At 55.8% G+C, this 18,516-nt stretch overlaps 2 protein-coding genes and 1 non-coding gene across 3 annotated transcripts; 2 read left to right on the plus strand and 1 right to left on the minus strand.

The window, feature by feature from the left end:
• Positions 1–561: 561 nt before the first annotated feature.
• LOC106547439 (ATP-dependent RNA helicase DDX19B) lies at positions 562–9,961 on the plus strand. The gene is made up of 12 exons (XM_087702489.1): positions 562–714; positions 2,663–2,711; positions 3,770–3,823; positions 4,449–4,584; positions 5,026–5,118; positions 5,301–5,403; positions 5,646–5,760; positions 5,947–6,124; positions 6,219–6,456; positions 6,546–6,708; positions 7,215–7,406; positions 8,161–9,961. The coding sequence occupies exons 1-12, from the start codon at positions 655–657 to the stop codon at positions 8,220–8,222; spliced, it is 1,443 nt and encodes a 480-aa protein (XP_087558615.1). The 5' UTR covers positions 562–654; the 3' UTR covers positions 8,223–9,961.
• On the plus strand, positions 3,929–4,069 carry LOC148042633 (small nucleolar RNA SNORA57). Its single transcript, XR_015695190.1, has one exon. It is a non-coding gene; the product is annotated as a small nucleolar RNA SNORA57 (small nucleolar RNA).
• A 2,039-nt stretch (positions 9,962–12,000) lies between the features above and the next one.
• On the minus strand, positions 12,001–14,430 carry UBXN10 (UBX domain protein 10). The gene is made up of 3 exons (XM_014064633.2): positions 14,306–14,430; positions 13,472–13,564; positions 12,001–13,085 (listed from the first exon to the last, which is right to left on the minus strand). The coding sequence occupies exon 3, from the start codon at positions 13,068–13,070 to the stop codon at positions 12,207–12,209; it is 864 nt and encodes a 287-aa protein (XP_013920108.2). The 5' UTR covers positions 13,071–13,085; positions 13,472–13,564; positions 14,306–14,430; the 3' UTR covers positions 12,001–12,206.
• Positions 14,431–18,516: the final 4,086 nt, after the last annotated feature.

Here is an 18,516-nt window from a genome sequence, read left to right on the forward strand (position 1 = left end):
GGCGGCATTTGCAGGTTCTCCCACCTACTCAAAATGTTGGCCAGGGGCTCTCCAGAACCTGCTGGATTTCAGCCCTGCTGCCCTTCCCACCCACCGCCGCCCCTGAGATGTTCGGAGTTCAAGTCTTCCCAGAGGGTGGCTTGCAAGAGGCAGCCCTGGTCAAGGGTGGGAGGGGGGGCTCTTTATGCGCCCCCTTAACTGCAGAGCCGACATTGGGGGGGGGGAGAGATTCAGCCGCAGCCGGCAGGGGCTCTGGGTCTTCCTTGTAAAGGAGCCTTGCAGGCGGACGGAGGAAAAGACCCCCACCGACCCCCGACTGGCCATTGCAACGGCGGCCAGAGGAGCCCCGCCCGGGAAAAAATCGGAGGAGCCGCACGGAGAAGAGCATTAGAATTTGCGGGGACCGCGCATGCGCCCTCGCCCCCGCCAGCGGAACGTTGGAAACGAAAGGGGAGGGGGAGGAAAAAAGGAGGCGGGGCGGGGCGGATCTAAGGGTTTCCGGAACGTCCGACGCGCCTTCACGGCGTCCCGCCCGGAACCCTTTCTGCGGTGCACGCGGAGCTCCCGCCCCTTCCCGCGGCGCCTGCGCAGAGCCGTCGGCCTCCCGGGGGCTGCAGCGTGAGGCCGAGCGGGCTCTCCGTTTCCGGGGAGAGGATGGCGACCGACTCGTGGGCGCTGGCGGTGGACGAGCAGGAGGCGGCCGCCGCGGCCTCGGTGAGGAAAGCCCAGCGGAGGGGCCGGGACACGCGTGTGTGCACGTGGGAACGGGTGGATGGCCGCTCAGACGGGCGCCCCCTCAGCAGGAAGCCCCTCCCCTCCCCCACCATCGCCCTGAAGCGCCCCCCCGAGCCCCTCCCCCCCGGAAGCCCCCAAGCGCAGCTGGGCCGCTGTGGGGGGGGTTGCGAGTGGGGGAGGGCCACCTGGCGCCACTGAGCGAGTTGGACACTAAGCGGCCTCTGTGAGGGGATTTTGAAGGGCGCCTATAAACCGCTCTCTCTCTCTCTCCTGCTGCTGCTGCTTGTGTGGATTATATGCATGCAATACGCGCGGGTGTGTGTGTGTATTTGTATATATGTGTATACTAGTATACATATTTGCTGATAAATAAATGGAGACTAATATAGTCTATATTAGTTTCCATTTATCAGCAAAAATGCAACATATATATGTGTGTGTGTGTGTGCATGTGTGTGTGTGTGTATGTATGTATGTATGTATGTATGTATGTATGTATGTATGTATGTATGTATATATGTTCAAAATGTTCAAATCCCAGTAAGGGTGTGGCTAGCTGATGAGAGCTAAATAGCTTGAAATAGATCTATACTAGTCTCCCTTTATTTATTTATCAGCACAAATAAACACACACACACACACACACACACACATATAGACACATACACACATACATACATACATATATGCATACACATACATACATACATATACTTACACATGTGTGCATGTATTCTACATATATTCTTCATAATATATGTGTACATATAATTATAATGCAAGGTTCAAGAATACGTTTTGACCCATAGAAGTTTGAGAATACATCCAAGTCACAATGAGCCAAAAATGAGACTTAAACTTGAGTAACAATAAGCATTTAATCTTTGTTCAAAGTTTAAAGACAGGATGGTCAGTTGTTCCCAACAGATCCCAAGGATATGCAAGGATAGGCAGAGAAGGTGTGGCTCCTTTTTATACTGTTAGAAAAGTTATAAACATCTGCAAAATCCCCCAATGCTGGCCTCTGATTTTTTTTATCCTCTGGACAGGATAGAGTATTTTAATTATCCCCTCAGTTGTCTCCTTATCTCTCTCAATTGATCACTTAGCTTCTCAGGGAGGGCACAAGGTGTCAGCTTTACAGCTCCTTTCCAGGTTCATGGGTTCTATGCCCATAGATTTCAGGAGATGGATAAGAGTTCAGATGGCAAGGATCAGACGTTTTGACATTTGCCAGATATTTTACAGAGCCTAACAACAGCACCACAGGAAATCAGTTGCGGGAAACAAAAGGCGCTTATAGCATGCAAACATATACATTACAAATACAAGGCATAATAATATATGTGTGTTACAGAAAACAAATGTTTCTACTAAAACCAACAAGTTTGTATCCTTATTACTATTCCCCTTCATTAAGTATTTCTATGTATATAAGCCTAAACAGCAGAATGATAGATACACGCAATATAAACAGTTTCTGTGTGTTCTGCCCTTTGGACTTAAGGTATGTTTTTCTCCCCTTGGTAATGGATCTCCATCAAGCTCACCTTCCATACTCTCCGCAGTTGGTATTAGTACTTAAATGACCTTCGGAAGGAGACTAAAAGAACTCTCCAGGCCATCAAGTGGCTTTCACCGCAGCTGAAGAGTTGGGGCCGTTTGTGCCTCGGATCAGGCAGTCCCAAAGGGCTGCCATGACCAACAGAGCTGTGCCGCTGTCTCCTTTTCAAGAAAGGGAAGCTTTTAAAAGTGCTTCTCGACCGTGGCAGCTTGAAGATGGGTGGACTTCAACTCCCAGAATCCCCCCAGCCAGCCTGGCAACCTCCCAAGTGTGAGGAAAGAGTGACGGCTCATCCTTTCCTTTCAGGAGAATCGATGTGGGAAGGAAGCTGTAATTTCTCACGTGTTCTTTTCTCCCTTTCAGCTGAGCAGCTTACAACTGAAGGAGGACAACCTCAAGCCAGATGCCAACGGTGGGTGCAGCCATGGTTTCCCAGGGGGATCCGTTTCCCTTAACTGTCACACACACACACACACACACGCCTCTGAGTCTTTTTCCTGCTCTTTGTGCTTGCCAGTTGTGCCCACACGCAAAGGCAGTTTCCTTCCTGCAGAATTACTTCCTCATTCCTAGGAGGCCAACCTGCTGGAATGGAGCCTTAGAGGCTCTCGTGGCGTCTCAGCACCAAGGAAAATATTCTAGGCTTAAGGTTGAGTCAATCAGAGCTTTGCTCAGCGGTAATAAATCTGCAAGCTTCACTGGGGGTCCTCGACTTACAACTGTTCATTTACTGACCGTTCAAAGTTACAACGGCACTGAAAAATGTGACTTAGGACTTTTTTTCACAGGACCATTGCAGCATTCTGGAGGCCACGTGCTCAAAATTCGGACACTTGACCACGGCCTCATATTTATGACGGCTGCGGTGTCCCAGGGTCACGTGATCCCCCTTTTGTGACTTTCCAACAAGCAGAGTCACTTCGTAATCGTGTTACTAGCTCAATAACTGCAGTGATTCACTTAAGAGAGGTCATAAAACGGAAGCAGAATTTCATTAACAGCCGTCTCGTTTAGCAACAGAAATTTTGGGCTCAGTTGTTGTCGTAAGTGGGGGACTACCTGTGTAGGAATTGTGGCTCTGTCCGCAGTGGGGAGTTCTAACTGGGTGATTCGGCTGCTGGTGGTTTACTGGGCATGAAGGCTTAGTAACCCTGGACGGAGGAGGAGTTAGAAGGAGGGGGAGGGGGGGCTGTTATCTAGGCCGGAAGGTTGGGGGTTTCTCCAACGTGGCAACTTTAAGACGGATGGACTTCAACTCCCAGCTCTGCCGGCTGGGGGATTCTGGGAATTGAAGTCCATTCATCCTAAGGGTTGCCAAGGTTGAGAAACCCCCCAACTTCCTACTCTGTGCAGGAGAAGCTGCCAGGCCGTCCGCGAGGGGCGCTTCTCCCTTCTGGGGTCACAGAACAGAAAACAACCACCTGGCCATCCGATCTTGATGTGGCTACAAAGGATGGTTTGTCTCAACAGGTGCCGTTGTCAAGACAAGCAGCAATGCTGAGAAGGCGGAGGAGGAGGAAAAAGGTACGTCCAAAGCCTGGCATGGGGGGGGGGGGGAACCCCAGGCCTCGGCCTAGCCTGCCTTTCCAAGAAGGGCTCTGTGGGGTGGGGTGGGGGGGCAGTTAAGACCCTCCTTTTCTTGGCAGAGCTGGGCAGATCGAGTGCCCAGCTCTGTAATGTCCGGAGGCAAAGCCAAGCCCACTCAGCGTTCTGTCTTCGGTGCCAGCTGTTTGCCGTCTGCTGGTTCTATCCTCAAGCGCTGGGACACCCGGTCTTCAACCAGAGACCCTCGTGGGGGGGGGGGTGTGATGGATTCGGCATGTGGGGCAGGGAGGGCGGAGGGGCCGTAGGTTTAGGAAGGGGAGCGCCAGCAACGGAGAACAGTCGCCTGCCTTGTGGGATCTTGGCGGTCTGCAAAAAATCTCCCAAATCTCCAGAGCCCCGAGGGCGCAGCTAACTCTGCCCACTGCCACCAGTTCGATCCTGACCGGCTCAAGGTTGACTCAGCCATCCGTCCTCCCGAGGTCGGTAAAAGGAGGAGGCAGATGGTTGGTGGCGAGAGGCTGACATTGGTAAACCGCGGAGTCCTGTGAAGCGACACAGAAGTCTCCGTTCTCCTCATGCTTCGCTCTCCCCCATTTGGCCGCAGAGGACCGGGCTGCCCAGTCGCTGCTGAACAAGCTCATCCGGAGCAATTTGGTGGACAACACGAACCAGGTGGAGGTGCTGCAGAGGGACCCCAACTCCCCCCTCTACTCGGTCAAGTCTTTCGAAGAGCTGCGCCTGTAAGTGCCGCCCGATTGGCTCTTGGGGAGCTGGTGGTCCCTAGTGGGGAGGGGCATCACTCAGAGTAGGGGGCATTGGTCCCCCAATGGGAGGGAGGGGCCGGGCCGGAGCCGCCTCAGTGTCGTGCAGGCGTCTTCTTGGGCTTCCCAGCTCCCAGGCCAGCACGGTGCCTCCCTCCCTCCCTCCCTCTGCCTGGGCTCTCGAGCAAGGGGAAATTCAGCACGGCCTCAGCCCGTGGTCAGTGCCGTTGTAACTTGGAACGATTGCTAAATGAAGGGTTGTAAGTCGAGGATTGCAACGTAAATTCACAGTAACAAGTAGGAAGAAATGGCAAGTTTTCCAAACTCCCCTTTGTCTTTAAAATCAACTCTTTGAGGCCCTGACCTCCTTCAGAAACCCTGCTGTATGTACATTGCTCCCCCCCCCTTCTTCCCTCCCAGGAAGCCCCAGCTGCTCCAGGGGGTCTACGCCTTGGGGTTCAACAGGCCCTCCAAGATCCAGGAGAATGCCCTGCCTATGATGCTCGCGGAGCCGTAAGTTCCTGGCCCTTGTGGGATGGCTGGGGCCAGGGAGGCCGGAAGATGTGACGGGGCCCCCAAGACAGCAAAGGGGGGGGGTCCCCTAACAAACCTTTGTGTGTGTGGGGGGGTGTCCACCGAGGGGGGCCGCTCAGGGCCCTCCTCCCCTCCTGCTCACGGGGTCAACCTGCCTGCAGCCCACAGAACCTGATTGCCCAGTCCCAGTCCGGCACCGGGAAGACGGCAGCCTTCGTCCTGGCCATGCTCAGCCGGGTGGAGCCGGACCACAGATATCCCCAGGTAGCCACTGTGGCCTGATGAGGGGCAGGGGCTGGAGGGGTGCGTGGTCAGAGAGTGGCTGAGGGCGATTTCGGCAGCCAGGGGTGGGCAGCCCTCAGCCTTCTTCCGTGGGGACACTCTCTCCAAGGCCGGTTCTGACCAGGCGGGGGATGTGCCAGTGGCCAAGCCTGGCACTGCAAAGGGGGGCAGCGGGCAGGCTCTTTTTTTCCATTCTCCTGGCTTCCTGTCCCCTCCTCCTCCAGTGCCTCTGCCTTTCCCCCACGTACGAGTTGGCCCTCCAGACCGGGAAGGTCATCGAGCAGATGGGCCGGTTCTACCCTGCGCTGAAGCTGGCCTACGCTGTCCGGGGCAACAAGCGTGAGTGCCCAGCCTGGTTCTCTCCCTTCCCTGCCATCTGGCAAGGCCAGAGCCCGGCTGGGTGACCTGCCACCTGTGGGGGTCCCTCCAGGGCGAGAGTCGGGTGGGGCCCGCAGGTCGGGTGGGCCGGGCTTTCCCAGTGGGGAGCTTCCCAAGGGGTCACTTTGGCCCCCTCCCCACCAACAGTGGAGCGTGGCCAGAAGATTGCCGAACAGATCGTCATCGGCACGCCGGGCACCGTCCTGGACTGGTGTTCGAAGCTCAAATTCATCGACCCCAAGAAGATCCGGGTCTTTGTCCTGGACGAGGCCGACGTCATGATCGCCACCCAGGGGCACCAGGACCAGAGCATCCGCATCCAGAGGTGAGGGCGCGAGGGACTGCCCGTTAAGTGGGCACGGTTTTCGTGAAAAGGAGAAGGGCTTTTTCACTTTGAACTCTCCGTCCCCTGCCTCCAGGATGCTTCCCCGGGATTGCCAGATGCTGCTCTTCTCGGCCACCTTCGAGGACTCGGTGTGGAAGTTTGCGCAGAAGGTGGTTCCCGACCCCAACATCATCAAGCTGAAGAGGGAGGAGGAGACGCTGGACACCATCAAGCAGTACTACGTGCTCTGCAGCAGCCGGGAGGAGAAGTTCCACGCCCTCTGCAACATCTACGGGGCCATCACCATCGCCCAGGCCATGATCTTCTGCCACGTGAGTGCCGGGCTGGGCGGCCCCCTCCCCTTCCCTCCAGCCCCGCCCCTTCCGCAGACCCCTCCCTCGCTGACCCTTCCCCTCCGCAGACCCGCAAGACGGCCGGGTGGCTGGCAGGGGAGCTGTCCAAAGAAGGCCACCAGGTGGCCCTCCTGAGCGGGGAGATGATGGTGGAGCAGCGGGCGGCCGTGATCGAGCGCTTCAGGGAGGGCAAGGAGAAGGTCCTGGTCACCACCAACGTCTGCGCTCGAGGTGAGTCCAGAAGGCCATCTAGCCCAACCCCCTGCTCCAGCAGACCAATGGCGCTCCAGTGTTGGCGCTCCCCTCGGGGGTTCCCCTCTTCCTTCCTGACGGTCGGAGGGGCAGGCCCCGCCTCGTTCCGGACTTCGGCCCTGGACGGTTACAGGCAGTCCTTGCTTAAGGGAGATTTGTTTAGCGACCGTCCGGAGTTCCCTGAAAAAAGCAGCTTAGGACTGGTGCTTGCAGTCAACGCCCCTCCAGCGTCCTCGCGATTGGGATGGGGGTGCTTGGCCACTGTCCTGTAGTTACGACGCTTGCAGCGTCCCACGGTCATCTGGCTGCAATTTGCAGCCGGCGTCCGACAACGTCAATAGGGAACCTTGCAACGTTGTGGTTATCGCAAGGTCTTTGTGTGGGGAGCCCCCCCCCCCCCCCGAGCACTGTTGAGCATCAGTTTGTCTCTATTGGATAAAAGAGTTTTTTAGTTCCCCCGTTTTGACACTAAGCTTCCTCTCTAGGCATAGACGTGGAGCAAGTCTCCGTGGTCATCAACTTCGACCTCCCGGTGGACAAAGACGGGAACCCGGACAACGAGACCTACTTGCACCGCATCGGCCGCACGGGGCGCTTCGGCAAGCGAGGCCTGGCCGTCAACATGGTGGACAGCAAGCACAGCATGAACATCCTCAGCCGCATCCAGGAGCATTTCAGTGAGTCCCTCCCCACAGCCGCCTCGGGCGGGCAGGCGGGCGGGGGGCTTTCGGGCCCAGCTTCGCCCTCCTGCCTTGGCGTCTCTTTGGTGCAGGGCTGTGCTTGGCCTTCCGGTGGGGCCCAGGAAACCCTCCCTTAGACCCCCAAGCCCAGCTGGGGGACGTGGGCCGGTCCCTCTCTCCCTCGCTCCAGCCAAGGAGGGAGACCGGGGATGAGGATTAATCCCAAGGGACCCCTTCCCAAAACACAACCCCCTCCCCCACCAAGTATTATGGCTCCGGGTCGGAGGTCTCAAAACTTGGCCCCTTTAAGACTTCAACTCCTGGAATTCCCCCAGCCAGCAGGAATCCTGGGAGTTGAAGTCCACGAGCCTTAAATGTGGCCAAGTTTGGAGCCCCCCTCCCCCCCCCCGGCCATCCCTGACACAATTCGGGGGCTTTCTAAGGGCCATCAGCAACTCCGGGCTCTCCGTCTGGACGTTTGTGAGTTTTCCTAGCATAAATGCCTTTTTTGGGCCACGCATCCCTAGAGCAGTGTTTCTCAACCTTGGCGACTTTAAGTCCCGTGGACTTCAACTCCCAGAATCCCCCAGCCAGCGTAGCTGGCTGGGGAATTCTGGGAGTTGAAGTCCACGGGACTTAAAGTCGCCAAGGTTGAGAAACACTGCCCTAGAGAACCAAACCGGCTCCCGGTTTCCCCAGATTTCGGAATCTTTTCTGACAAGGCTGCTTCCTTTCGCTTCCTTCCGTGCAGACAAGAAGATCCATAAATTGGATACAGATGATTTGGATGAGATTGAGAAAATTGCTAACTGAAGGGGTGGCCGAGGGGCTTTGGGGTGCCCGCCTTCCGCCCCGTGGCTGCCCACCCGAAATGGACAGGCCATCCTGACAGGCGAATCTCCTCACCAGCCGAACGAGAATTGGGGCGTTCCCTCCCCCCCACCGGAAATCACAGGAGTGACCTCATCCTCTCAAACCAACCATGAATGCGGCTGGACTTTTAAATTTCCAAATTAGCGCAAACTGGAGAACAGAAGACACGTTTCGCGAAGAAATGTTTACAGTAACTTTTTACTTTTTTTCCCCTTTTAGTTTAGCCTTAATGAGTGGGGGAACCTCTTCAATTATGGAAGTGATGCCAAAAAAAACAACATAGCCAATAATTAGAAGGGATTTTAATGCCTGCTTTATGGAGAGAGAGACGGCACTAAGATTGAACAGACAAATATCTATAGCTTGTGACATTTTTTTCTTTTACACCTCAGAGAGGAAATATCCCAGGGCTGGTTTCATGCTGGGTTACGCGTGAAGTGGGCAAAGATTTGCCATTTTTACTGGAGGAAAATCGCCCTGCTGCTCCTCCGATATTTTTTTCCCCTCCTAGTTGATGGCCTTTTCATTTTTTATCCCTTTTCCCCTCCCCAAGAAACACTGGGGAGCTGCAATCCCAGGTGGGGAATCTGGAGACGTTGGCTGGCTGTTCAGGGGAAGGGAAGACAAAGCCTTGGCAGGTGCCCAGGGCCTCACCTGTGGCAGGTAAAAGAGGCAGGCGGAATTAAAAGGCCTTTGAACAGAGGGACAGCTCAGCAGGGGACGTCTTTGTGGGAGCTTCAGTGCTGAGCTGAATCTAAAGCCAGAGGAAGGGAAGGGCAGGCAGGCAGGCAGGAGAAGGGGCTGTCAGCCTCACCTCCGGGCAGGGGTGTGTGTGTGTGTGTGTGTGTGTGTGTGGAAGAGCCCCCCCCCCCTTTCAATGGAGCCATGCTGAGAATTGCAGCTTTCTTCCCCTCCCCGTCCTCCTCCGTTGATGGGGCATCAGGCCAGTGATTTGCAGTGTGTGTGTGTGTGGTTGATTGCTACCAATTTGATTTGGCCCCAAATTGGGGTGGTTTTTTTGGGGGGGTGTGGGGAAGAGATCATGCCTACAATTGTAGTGACTCCAAATGACGTTCGGCAGTGGCAGGAAGGGGTGTCTGTGGCCGAGGAGGCTCAGCGGATGCGGCTTTTGCCTGCAGGGAGCTTTGGATCCGGTTGCTTTTTCTCTCTCTCTCTGGCACGGCAGAATGGAAAGTATTTTTATTCAGGCTTGGGGGGGTGTTGGGGGGGGCAGAAGAGCTGCTGCTTGATAGGGGGACCCTTTTCTAAGCCGACTGAGGTTTCATCCCTGCGTCTTAAAGGGAGGCTGGGACGGAGGTGGGGATACGATGTACCTGCCCTGCCCGTCTTAGAAATGGACCTAAGTTTTCGGGGTGTTTGTGCACAGCCTCCTCTTCTTCTCCTTCGGTTTCTGTCCAGGGCTTTAGGGGTCTGTGGGGTGGGGTGGGGTGGGGGGTGTCAAAGGAGGTTTAAAAAACCATGGCTGTCCAGAGATTTAGTGTGCTGGGGGCATACTTTATTTTTATTCCGCAGGAGACGTGTGGGCTGTAGGTGGGAGGGAGCCGCCCGCCCGCTCTGGCCACACCAAGTGACCATGCCAGCCGGGCACACAGGGGCAGCGGGGGCTGCTGAGTTCCCATGTAACCTCTCCGTTAGAATAAAGACCGCACCAGATCCGACACCCGGCCTCGGCTGCCTTCCATGCAGTGGGTAGCAGGGGATCTTCTGGGGGCTGAAGGCGCCCTTCCCCTCCTCCTGCCGCGCCTGGGGGGGGGGATTTCTAAATCGAGGGGGGTCTTGCCTGGCCTGGTGGGAGCTTGGCCCTCCTGAGAAACTCTGTTGTCATGGCATTCTAATTGAAATAGAAGGGAGACGGCTGAGGCAATAACAACAAGCATCCGATTTCAACCGCTTCTATCTCTGTTCTTCCTTCTATGCGGCCGCCATTGCTAAGGTCCCAACCAAAAGGTAGGATATTTCTTCGTCCGTTTAGGGGGTTTCTCCTATCCGCAGGGGGATTTGCCTTCTCACCCCAGCGCCTACAGAGTATCCCCTTTGATCTGCTGATCTCTTCGGGATCAACAGTGCTCCAAAAAAGAGCCCAAACGAAGAGGTTAGAGTTAGGGGTTACCCCCAACTCCCTTACCCCCCTCTAAGCCCAATGACGTCACCACCAGAAGCCCCTCATTCGTTTTCTTTATGCCCCCCCATCTTCCCACGCTTGCTCCACTGACTGGAAGGGGGGACTGAAATGGGCATCAAAGCTGAAGCCCAAATATTTAGGGTTAAACTCACCTGCCAGTGTTTTTAAAGCGTGTATGTATTCTTCCTCAGAATACCTTCCCTGGGGTTCCCCAACCGAGTGCAAAAAAAGGGACCATTATTCCCCCTTCCCTTAATCGGTCCACACATAACACCCCTTTTCCCGAGGAGATCCATGGGGGTAGTTTTCCAATTGCTCCAACCGGTCTGTGCCAGGGGGTAGAAGGCATAAAAACCAGCACCCAGTCATGTTGTGGGGATGTTCTCTGCCCCCCCCCCCCCGGTCCTAGGGTTGTTTCTACCACATTCCCCCAACTAGGTGGCCTCCAGGTGACTACATTTCCCAGCTGCCCACTTGGACTGGGCAATGCACGGGGCCAGGTTGCCTCGCCAGTCTCCTTCCCCCAAGAGCTGAAGCAGGCAGGCCAAGGCAACCTGGCCCCTCCCCAGTACTGACCTTCCATGTTGGGTGTCCCACCCTCTCCATGTCCCCTAGGGAGAGAATTGAGCCCCAGGGCCAGCTGGGCGGCGGCTGGACACCAGCGCAGCTCAAGGCTGCCAGGCCCTGGGAAATTCCCTGCCTGCCTGCCAGCGACCTTTGGCCTGTCGGGGCTAAGAAATCAACACTCGGAAGACGGACTGTTTTTGGCAAGCTCTCCACTCTTTTAGCATTTAGTCTCGTGGTGCAGAATACCGAGAGTTCAAACTCTACCTGCTGACAGAGAAGCTTTTTTCTTTAAAACCTTCAAATACAGTTAAGGAGGAAAAAAATGGCATTTTTGATAACACCAACAGGCCACTCTTAATCAAAGCAAGTTGATTTCTTGGTTCAAAACGCAGCAGCAGCGGCACAGCAGCCCCTTGGGAAAAGCCCTCCCCCCTCCCCAGGCAGAACGCAAGGCGGATGCGAAGCGCAGGCCCACTCCCACGACTGTCTTTGGCTGCCTGGGCGGCCGAGGGCTCCGAACCTCTTGCCAGAAACAACACTGAATTTCAAATTTACACTGGAGAAGGAGCCCGTTCGGGGAGGGTCCTTCCAGACTTAATTTGTGCCATAATCTTGTAAAAGAAATTTGATTAAAAATGCAGAGAGAGACCTGGAGAAGGCTGAGCAAGGAGTCTTTATCTAGGGCCACCCCCCTCACCAGAACGCAGCAGGAGCCTCGAGAGGGGAACATCCCGGGGGGGGGGGCTTCCCTCAGGCAAGGGCCCGTCTTCCCATCTTGTGCAAAAGCTTTCACTCTCCCCCCACCCCAAAAAAGGATCTCCTGCACCTTCCTTCAACCAAAGCTGCACAAGGGGGATTTGGAGCACCGTCGTGGGAGCTCCTGCTGGCCCTGCACTGGCTGGGAACGGTTTCCTTGGCACCCTTCTAGATCCAAATCACGTTGAACCGGGAGGGAAGGTTGGCCTGAGGGACGGGGAAGAAGCATAACCGCCCCCCTGCGTACCTGGTGGAATGCAGATTGGGGGCAGGGGGGGGGAGATGGGCCCTCCCAGGGACGGAGGGCGCCTGAAAGCAAAGGCCCGGCCCTCCTCTTGGCTGAGCAGGGAGACCTGGGCGAGTGAGGGTCCCAGGAGGGGCAGAGCAGAGGGAGGCTGGGAAGGGGCTGGGTTTCCTTCCGGAGGGGGTGGTGGTGGTGGGGTTTAATGCGAGGCTGCTCAGAGCTCCCCCTGCTGCTCGTCCAGCAGGATGCACAGCACGGATTTGTGGTGGATGGCGCAGTCCTGCAGAGACCGGCTGAGGTCCGAGAAGGTCCTGCGGGGCACTTCCACCGTCCCGATCCTGCAGCGCCGGTAGGTGGCTGTGTTCTTCTGCTCGGCCACGGCGACCACCGTCCCCAGGCTGTCTGTGGGCCGGAAGTAGCGTTCGAACCTCTCCCCCGAGGGCGAGCGGATGGCCAGCAGCAGCCGGGGCTCCTCGCGGGGCTCCTCCAGGTTGAGGGCCAGCGTGGGGGCAGAGCGTCCTTCCCTCTCTTTAGCCGGCGGAGGCCTCTCCAAGGGAGTGAAGGGGGGCTGGGGGTACTCCCCGCCTCCCCCCTTGTGTTCCAGCAGGAGAGAGGGGGGCCCCTTCGGCACCTCTTCTTCCTCGGAGGCGCCGGCTGGGAGCTGACCCGCCTGCTCGAACATCACTTCGGCGGTGCCCATCCTCCGTTCCCTCCTGCTGATGGACGGCAGCACCCGGTACTTGTTGAGGGAAGACGAGGTCCTGGTGGGCACTTGCTGGAGGAGGTCCGGCACTTCGGCCGGGAGCGCCTGGATGAGCTGGGAGGAGGCTGCCCTCCGGCTGCTGACCGCTTCCTCCCCGGGGGTGGCGACTGGCTGCGGGGATGATGGCACTTGGTAGGAGTAGGCCCCCAGGCTCTGGGAATAGCTCAGGCTGGACCGGGTGCGCCCCTTGGCGGATTTTGGCCGGGTGACATGCATAGCAACGCTGGGGAGTGGCGGCCAGCGGGGAGACTTTGCAATGCCGAAGGGGACCTTCCGTTCAGAGGGTGAGATGGTCAGGGGTGAGGCAGCTGCCATTGCTCTTCAGGAGGCCTGGGAAGGAAGGAAGGAAGGAAGGAAGGAAGGAAGGAAGGAAGGAAGGAAGGAAGGAAGGAAGGAAGGAAGGAAGGAAGGAAGGAAGGAAGGAAGGAAGGAAGGAAGGAAGGAAGGGAGGGAAAGAGGAGGGACAGGTCAGCCTCTCCAGCACAGCATTTAGCAGCTGACACTGCCGGGAATCAAACCGTGGATTCCAAAAGCTGCTTCGGAGCCCACAGCAGCCACCCCTCCCCCTCCGGGCTTGGCACTTGCCTGAATTTTACCCTCCCGCCGGATTTAAAAGCCCAGAACTACGGCTCCCCTCCGAGGCTCCCTCATATCGGCCGCAAAGCCTCCCCTTGCCAGGCCTAAGAGGAAGGAAGGAAGCCGGGAGGGCAGCCCACCTGCCGAAGATGCTCCATGGGCTCCGGGCGACTGGCGGCTCCAGGAAGGCCGTCAGTCCAGGAGGGTCTCCAGGCAGTTGCTGGTTCTGCAGCCTGGAAAAGGAGGAAGAGCGTTGACCTGGGGGGAGGGTTTTTGGGGAGGAGGCCGGGGGTGTTTGGGGATGGAGAGTCTGGGGGGTGTTTGGGGAAGGATCTGGGGGGGGAGGGTTGAGGGGTCTTTGGGGGGAAGCTTAGGGGTGTTGAGGGAAGGGTTTTTGGGGAGGAGGCTGGGGGTATTTGGGGGATGGAAAGACTGGGGGGTGTTTGGGGGAGGATCTTTGGGGGAAGCCGAGGGGCGTTGGGGGGTCTTTGGGAGGGGATCAAGAAACGCCCACCAGGGGAAACGCCCCTCCCCAGGAGGTCAGAGAGCCGGCCACTCCTGCCTCCCCCAATTTCCTCTCCCAACAGCCCTGCCAGGTAGGCCAACCCAGGAGGGTGGGACCCCCCTGTCCCCCCCGGCCCTCCCAGAGCCTGTCCCGTGACTCCAGGCCCCATTGTTCCCAGCCTGGCGCGCCCATCACGACCCCCCCCCCCGCCAGCCTATTTCCCCAACCGCCGTCCCCATCGCCCCCAGCTTTCCTCCTATGGTCCTGGCCGTCCGGGAAACCACCGTCCCCATCATCCCCAGCCCGGCGGCGCCGGCTGTGCCGGACTTTCAATGTCCGTCGTCACAGCCAGCTCGGTTCGATCGGGTGTCCGCGGTTCTCAGCCGTGGTTGGGGACGACGGGGGTTATAGTCCGGCGGAGGGGAGGGGACGAGCCGCGGGGGAGGCCCGGTTCCCGCCTCCGCCTCACCTGGCCGCGGCTCCATCCAGCAGCCCTGCGCGCAGGAGGCCCGTTCTCGGTGGTAAACAGCACCGCGTTTCCACGGCAACGGCCGCCGCCAGCCGACTTCCGGTCTTGACCGGAACAAGACGCGAGGGAGAGAGAGAGAGACCCTCCGCCTCGCCATAGACGACAACCGGGCTTCGTTCCTGCGCGCATGCGGGAGCCTGGGCCGCTCTGGCCCTCGCCCTGAGGGAACTTGGAGGGCAAAGAGAAGAAAAGAGGCGACGTCGGTCTACGAGACTAAATTGGGGGGGGGGCGGAGTGGAAGTCCCCCCCCCGTGGAAAACACACCCCCCTCGCTTCCCAACAGCCCTGCTGGGTAGGCCAGGCTGGGGGGAGGGCCTTTCCCGCCCAAGATGCCCATTGGCCTCTATCTCAGCTTGAGGGGGGGGGGGGTTACTTCATGAACTATAAAGTATAAGTCTATCTATATATCTAGTTATATATTTATCTATCTAAATATCTATCTAAATATCTATATTATATATCTAAATTATCTAAATTTCTATCTAAATTATCTATCTAAATTATCTATCTAATTATATATCATTATATTATCTAAATTATCTAAATTATCTATATATCTATCATCTATCTATATCTAAATCTATCTATCTATATATCTAAATTATCTATCTAAAATCTATCTAAATTATCTATCTATCTATCTATCTATCCCCCTACGCGTCCATCTGCCTATCCCTCCCACCTTTATTATGAGAAGTAGCCCAAGGTGGCGAACAGCATCTAATCCTCCTCCTCCCTCCTCCTCTTTTCCCCACCACAACCATCAAGTTGTGGGAAGTGGGACCCTCCCCGCATCTCTTGCCCATGGTGGTGTTTCAAGCACAGGGAGAGTTCGAGGGTCCCTCAGGGGTCTCCGCAGCTTCCTGGAGTGGAGAGGTTGGAGGGCTGAGCTCTTTGGGAGGAGGGGGAGGAGGGGGGGCTGTGCACAAGGGCCCCCACGTAGCTTAGAGACTCTAAGGGGAGGGAAAAGGGAGGGAGGGAGGAGGGCTTCCACTTTCCCTTCCAGGTCCAAAGCAAGGAAGAATCAGCCCCTTCCCTTGCCTGGCCTTGGGGAGCCAGTCCCATTAGGGGACCCTAGGGGCACCCGGACCCAGTAGTCCAAACCCAGCCCCCTCCACCTAATGCTGCAGGAGGGGGGGGGTCTCTGGCTTCTACGCGGTGTTTGCATCCCTCCAAAGCCCTTTGGTGGACCTTCTGGAAAGGGGGCAAGCCCCAAACTGCAGAGTTATGTCCTCAGCAAAGAAAGGAAAGGCTTTTAGGTTTGCATGACGTAGTTACCCCAATAAAAGAGAGCGTTTGTGGCTCAGGGTTCAAATGAGGGGATCTCTGGGCTTGGTGGTTTTCTTGCAGACGTTTCATGATCCAACTAGGTGGTGACAGAGAGCAAACCCTTCCAGCACTGATGGTGTTATCTAATTGGGCAATGAAACATCTGGAAGAAAAGAACCAAGCTCAGGGAGCACCAAGGCCCCCCTGTAGCCCTCCTGGCCTCTCAGCATCCGGAAAGGCCAGCAGCACCCCCATCCAGTCAACGGGGGGGAGGGGGGGCTTTGCTAACTCCATTAGCTGAGCTGATTATGACCGTCTCCTGATTACTGCATTGGATCTGTCCAGAGGTCTGCAGCGATCAAACCAATGTGGCACCAAGAGCTGCTCCAGAATCCACTGGCAACTTGGGAGGGTTTCTTTGGAGGGGGGGGGGAGGAACAGATAAAATTCATCCCCAAAAGACAAAACAGTCCCATAATGCAAGAAATGGCACTTTAGCACAATAGTAGCACCAAGATCGGCTCCTCCGCCCACATTTTGCCAGGGTGCCAGGAGAGAAAAAAAGAACAGAACTGGCAGATGTGTAGAAGAAGTTGAACCGAAGAGGGAGGATGGGAGGAATGGAGTCGCCATTGAGCCATTGAGAGGAAGATTCCTACCCCCCTCCCTCAACCTCCCTCCAAATAAACCCTTTGGGAAGAAAAAAAATTTTTTTCTTTTGGAAAAAAGGCCGCTTGGCTAAAATCCTTCCATTTCAAAGTTTTTTGGGGGTGTCAGCGGAGGATGATGGAAAGGAAGGGAGGCAAAATCTGATTTTTGGCAGAAGGCTGAGAGAACGGTGCAGCGCCAAGGAATTGGCTGGCCCGGTTTTTAAAAAAAATTAAAATCAAAGTGAGCCGGTTGCCATGGCCACCCTCTCTCGCCTCTCCCCCCCCCCCACTCCACCTGCTTCATCTGTCAAGATTTTTCTAGAAATGAATTGCCATGGCAGTGGAGAGAAGATCTAAAAATAATGCCACCCTTTCATCTACCAAAGCATCTCTCTCTTTCTCTCTCTCTGTGTGCACGTCTGACTTTATATAACAGCAGAATTAAAAGGACGATACGTGAGCACAGGCCGATATGTTTTCGTTGCGTAGAAATATTCAGCCTGTCCTCCCAAGTTGCTAGTCCTGGCTGTGGGCTCCCCAAAGGCCCCGTGTCCTGGGAGTGGAAATCCACCCTCCACTTCCACCCCAGTGCCCCCCCCCCAGGCCAGCTCCCATTTCTGCAAGCCCCAGGGAGGCAGGATCTTAGTGGCATTTGAAGCAGGGGCTCCTTTGGGGCCAAGCCCCAGCCATCTCAAGCACAGAGCCGCGGGGGGGGGGGGGCTTGAAATGTGGGTCTTACATCCCTCCCCCCTCCCCCATTTCACTCTTTCCCAAGCCCCAGACTCATTTTCCTTCCCTGGCGCTGGGAATAAATGGGGCCCTGGCCCTGGCTTCTGCAATAGCAATAGCAATAGCAGTAGACTTATATACCGCTTCATAGGCCTTTCAGGCCTCTCTAAGCGGTTTACAGAGAGTCAGCATATTGCCCCCAACAATCTGGGTCCTCATTTTACCCACCTCGGAAGGATGGAAGGCTGAGTCAACCCTGAGCCGGTGAGATTTGAACCGCTGACCTGCTGATCTAGCAGTAGCCTGCAGTGCTGCATTTAACCACTGCGCCACCTTGGCTCAATACCCTGGGCTTCCCATTTAATTTTTTTAAGATTACATCTTTACGCGAAGGAAAGGGAAGGCTGAGCCCGGGTGAGCAGGCAGTGACTGGCGGTGCCACTCTGTGGTTGGGCTCAGGCACGGTTGAGACGCTGTGATTTTTCTCGGAAGGGGGGCAGCCTTTGCGAGACACAGAAGCCAATTTCCGTCCTGGAAGGAAAGGCTCTGTCCTAATTAGCCTCGGAAGCAAAACGAGGGACTTTTTCATCCTTCTCTTCCATCATCGTTAAATGCAACCCTTCCCCCCCCCCCGGTCTCTTCCAGCACGGCTGGGGATGATGGGACTTTTAGTGCGCCCCCAAACAGAGCAAAACAGAACAAAGGAAGGGACCTTGGAGGTCCTCTAGTCCAGTGTTTCTCAACCTTAGCAACTTGAAGATGTCCGGACTTCAACTCCCAGAATTCCCCAGCCAGCGAATGCTGGCTGGGGAATTCTGGGAGTTGAAGTCCGGACATCTTCAAGTGGCCAAGGTTGAGAAACACTGCTCTAGTCCACCCCCACCCCCCACGTATGCATCTCTTTCTGGCCATTATTTGGGGGTACTTTGATTTATTTCTGTTGTACCAGAAATTGTCACAGGTGGCCCAACAACCTTTGGGTTCTTTTCCCGAGTTTCAATCGCCCCACGCAAGCCTGTGTTCGAATTCTACGCTTAAGGCTAAGATTCTTGACTCAACAAACTCGGATCCCCCTGAAATGGAACTTTCTCAAGAAAAACGTTTACCTTCACATGGGGAGTGGAGGCATCACCCCCCTATTTAACTGAAACTCTGGATGGGCAATTTTTCTGAGTGGGACTCTCCCATTTGGCCTTTCTGGGCTTCGGGAAATTTCTACTACCTCACTCAGCTGATCACTTATTTGTTTTTTAAAATTTTAATTTTTTCAAATCCCATTTTTATTTTTTTATAAATAACTCACCACTTTCAGAATTCAGGGTTAAAAGCAAGCTGGTTTCCTCCCCAGTTTCTTCCATTTACCCTCTTTCCCCCCCAAAAATAAGCCCTCCCCGAAAATATTGCAACACAGCAGCAGCCATGAGGTGACCACGCTCACCGCCTCCCGCACCTCAAAAATAGTAAGACCTCCCTGAATCCCACTTATTTCAGGGGCCAAAAGAA

The sequence above is a fragment of the Thamnophis sirtalis genome, unplaced genomic scaffold (assembly GCF_051295495.1).
Source record: "Thamnophis sirtalis isolate CommonGarterSnake01/CBP01778 unplaced genomic scaffold, rThaSir2_p1.2 scaffold_15, whole genome shotgun sequence".
Classification (NCBI taxonomy): domain Eukaryota; kingdom Metazoa; phylum Chordata; class Lepidosauria; order Squamata; family Natricidae; genus Thamnophis; species Thamnophis sirtalis.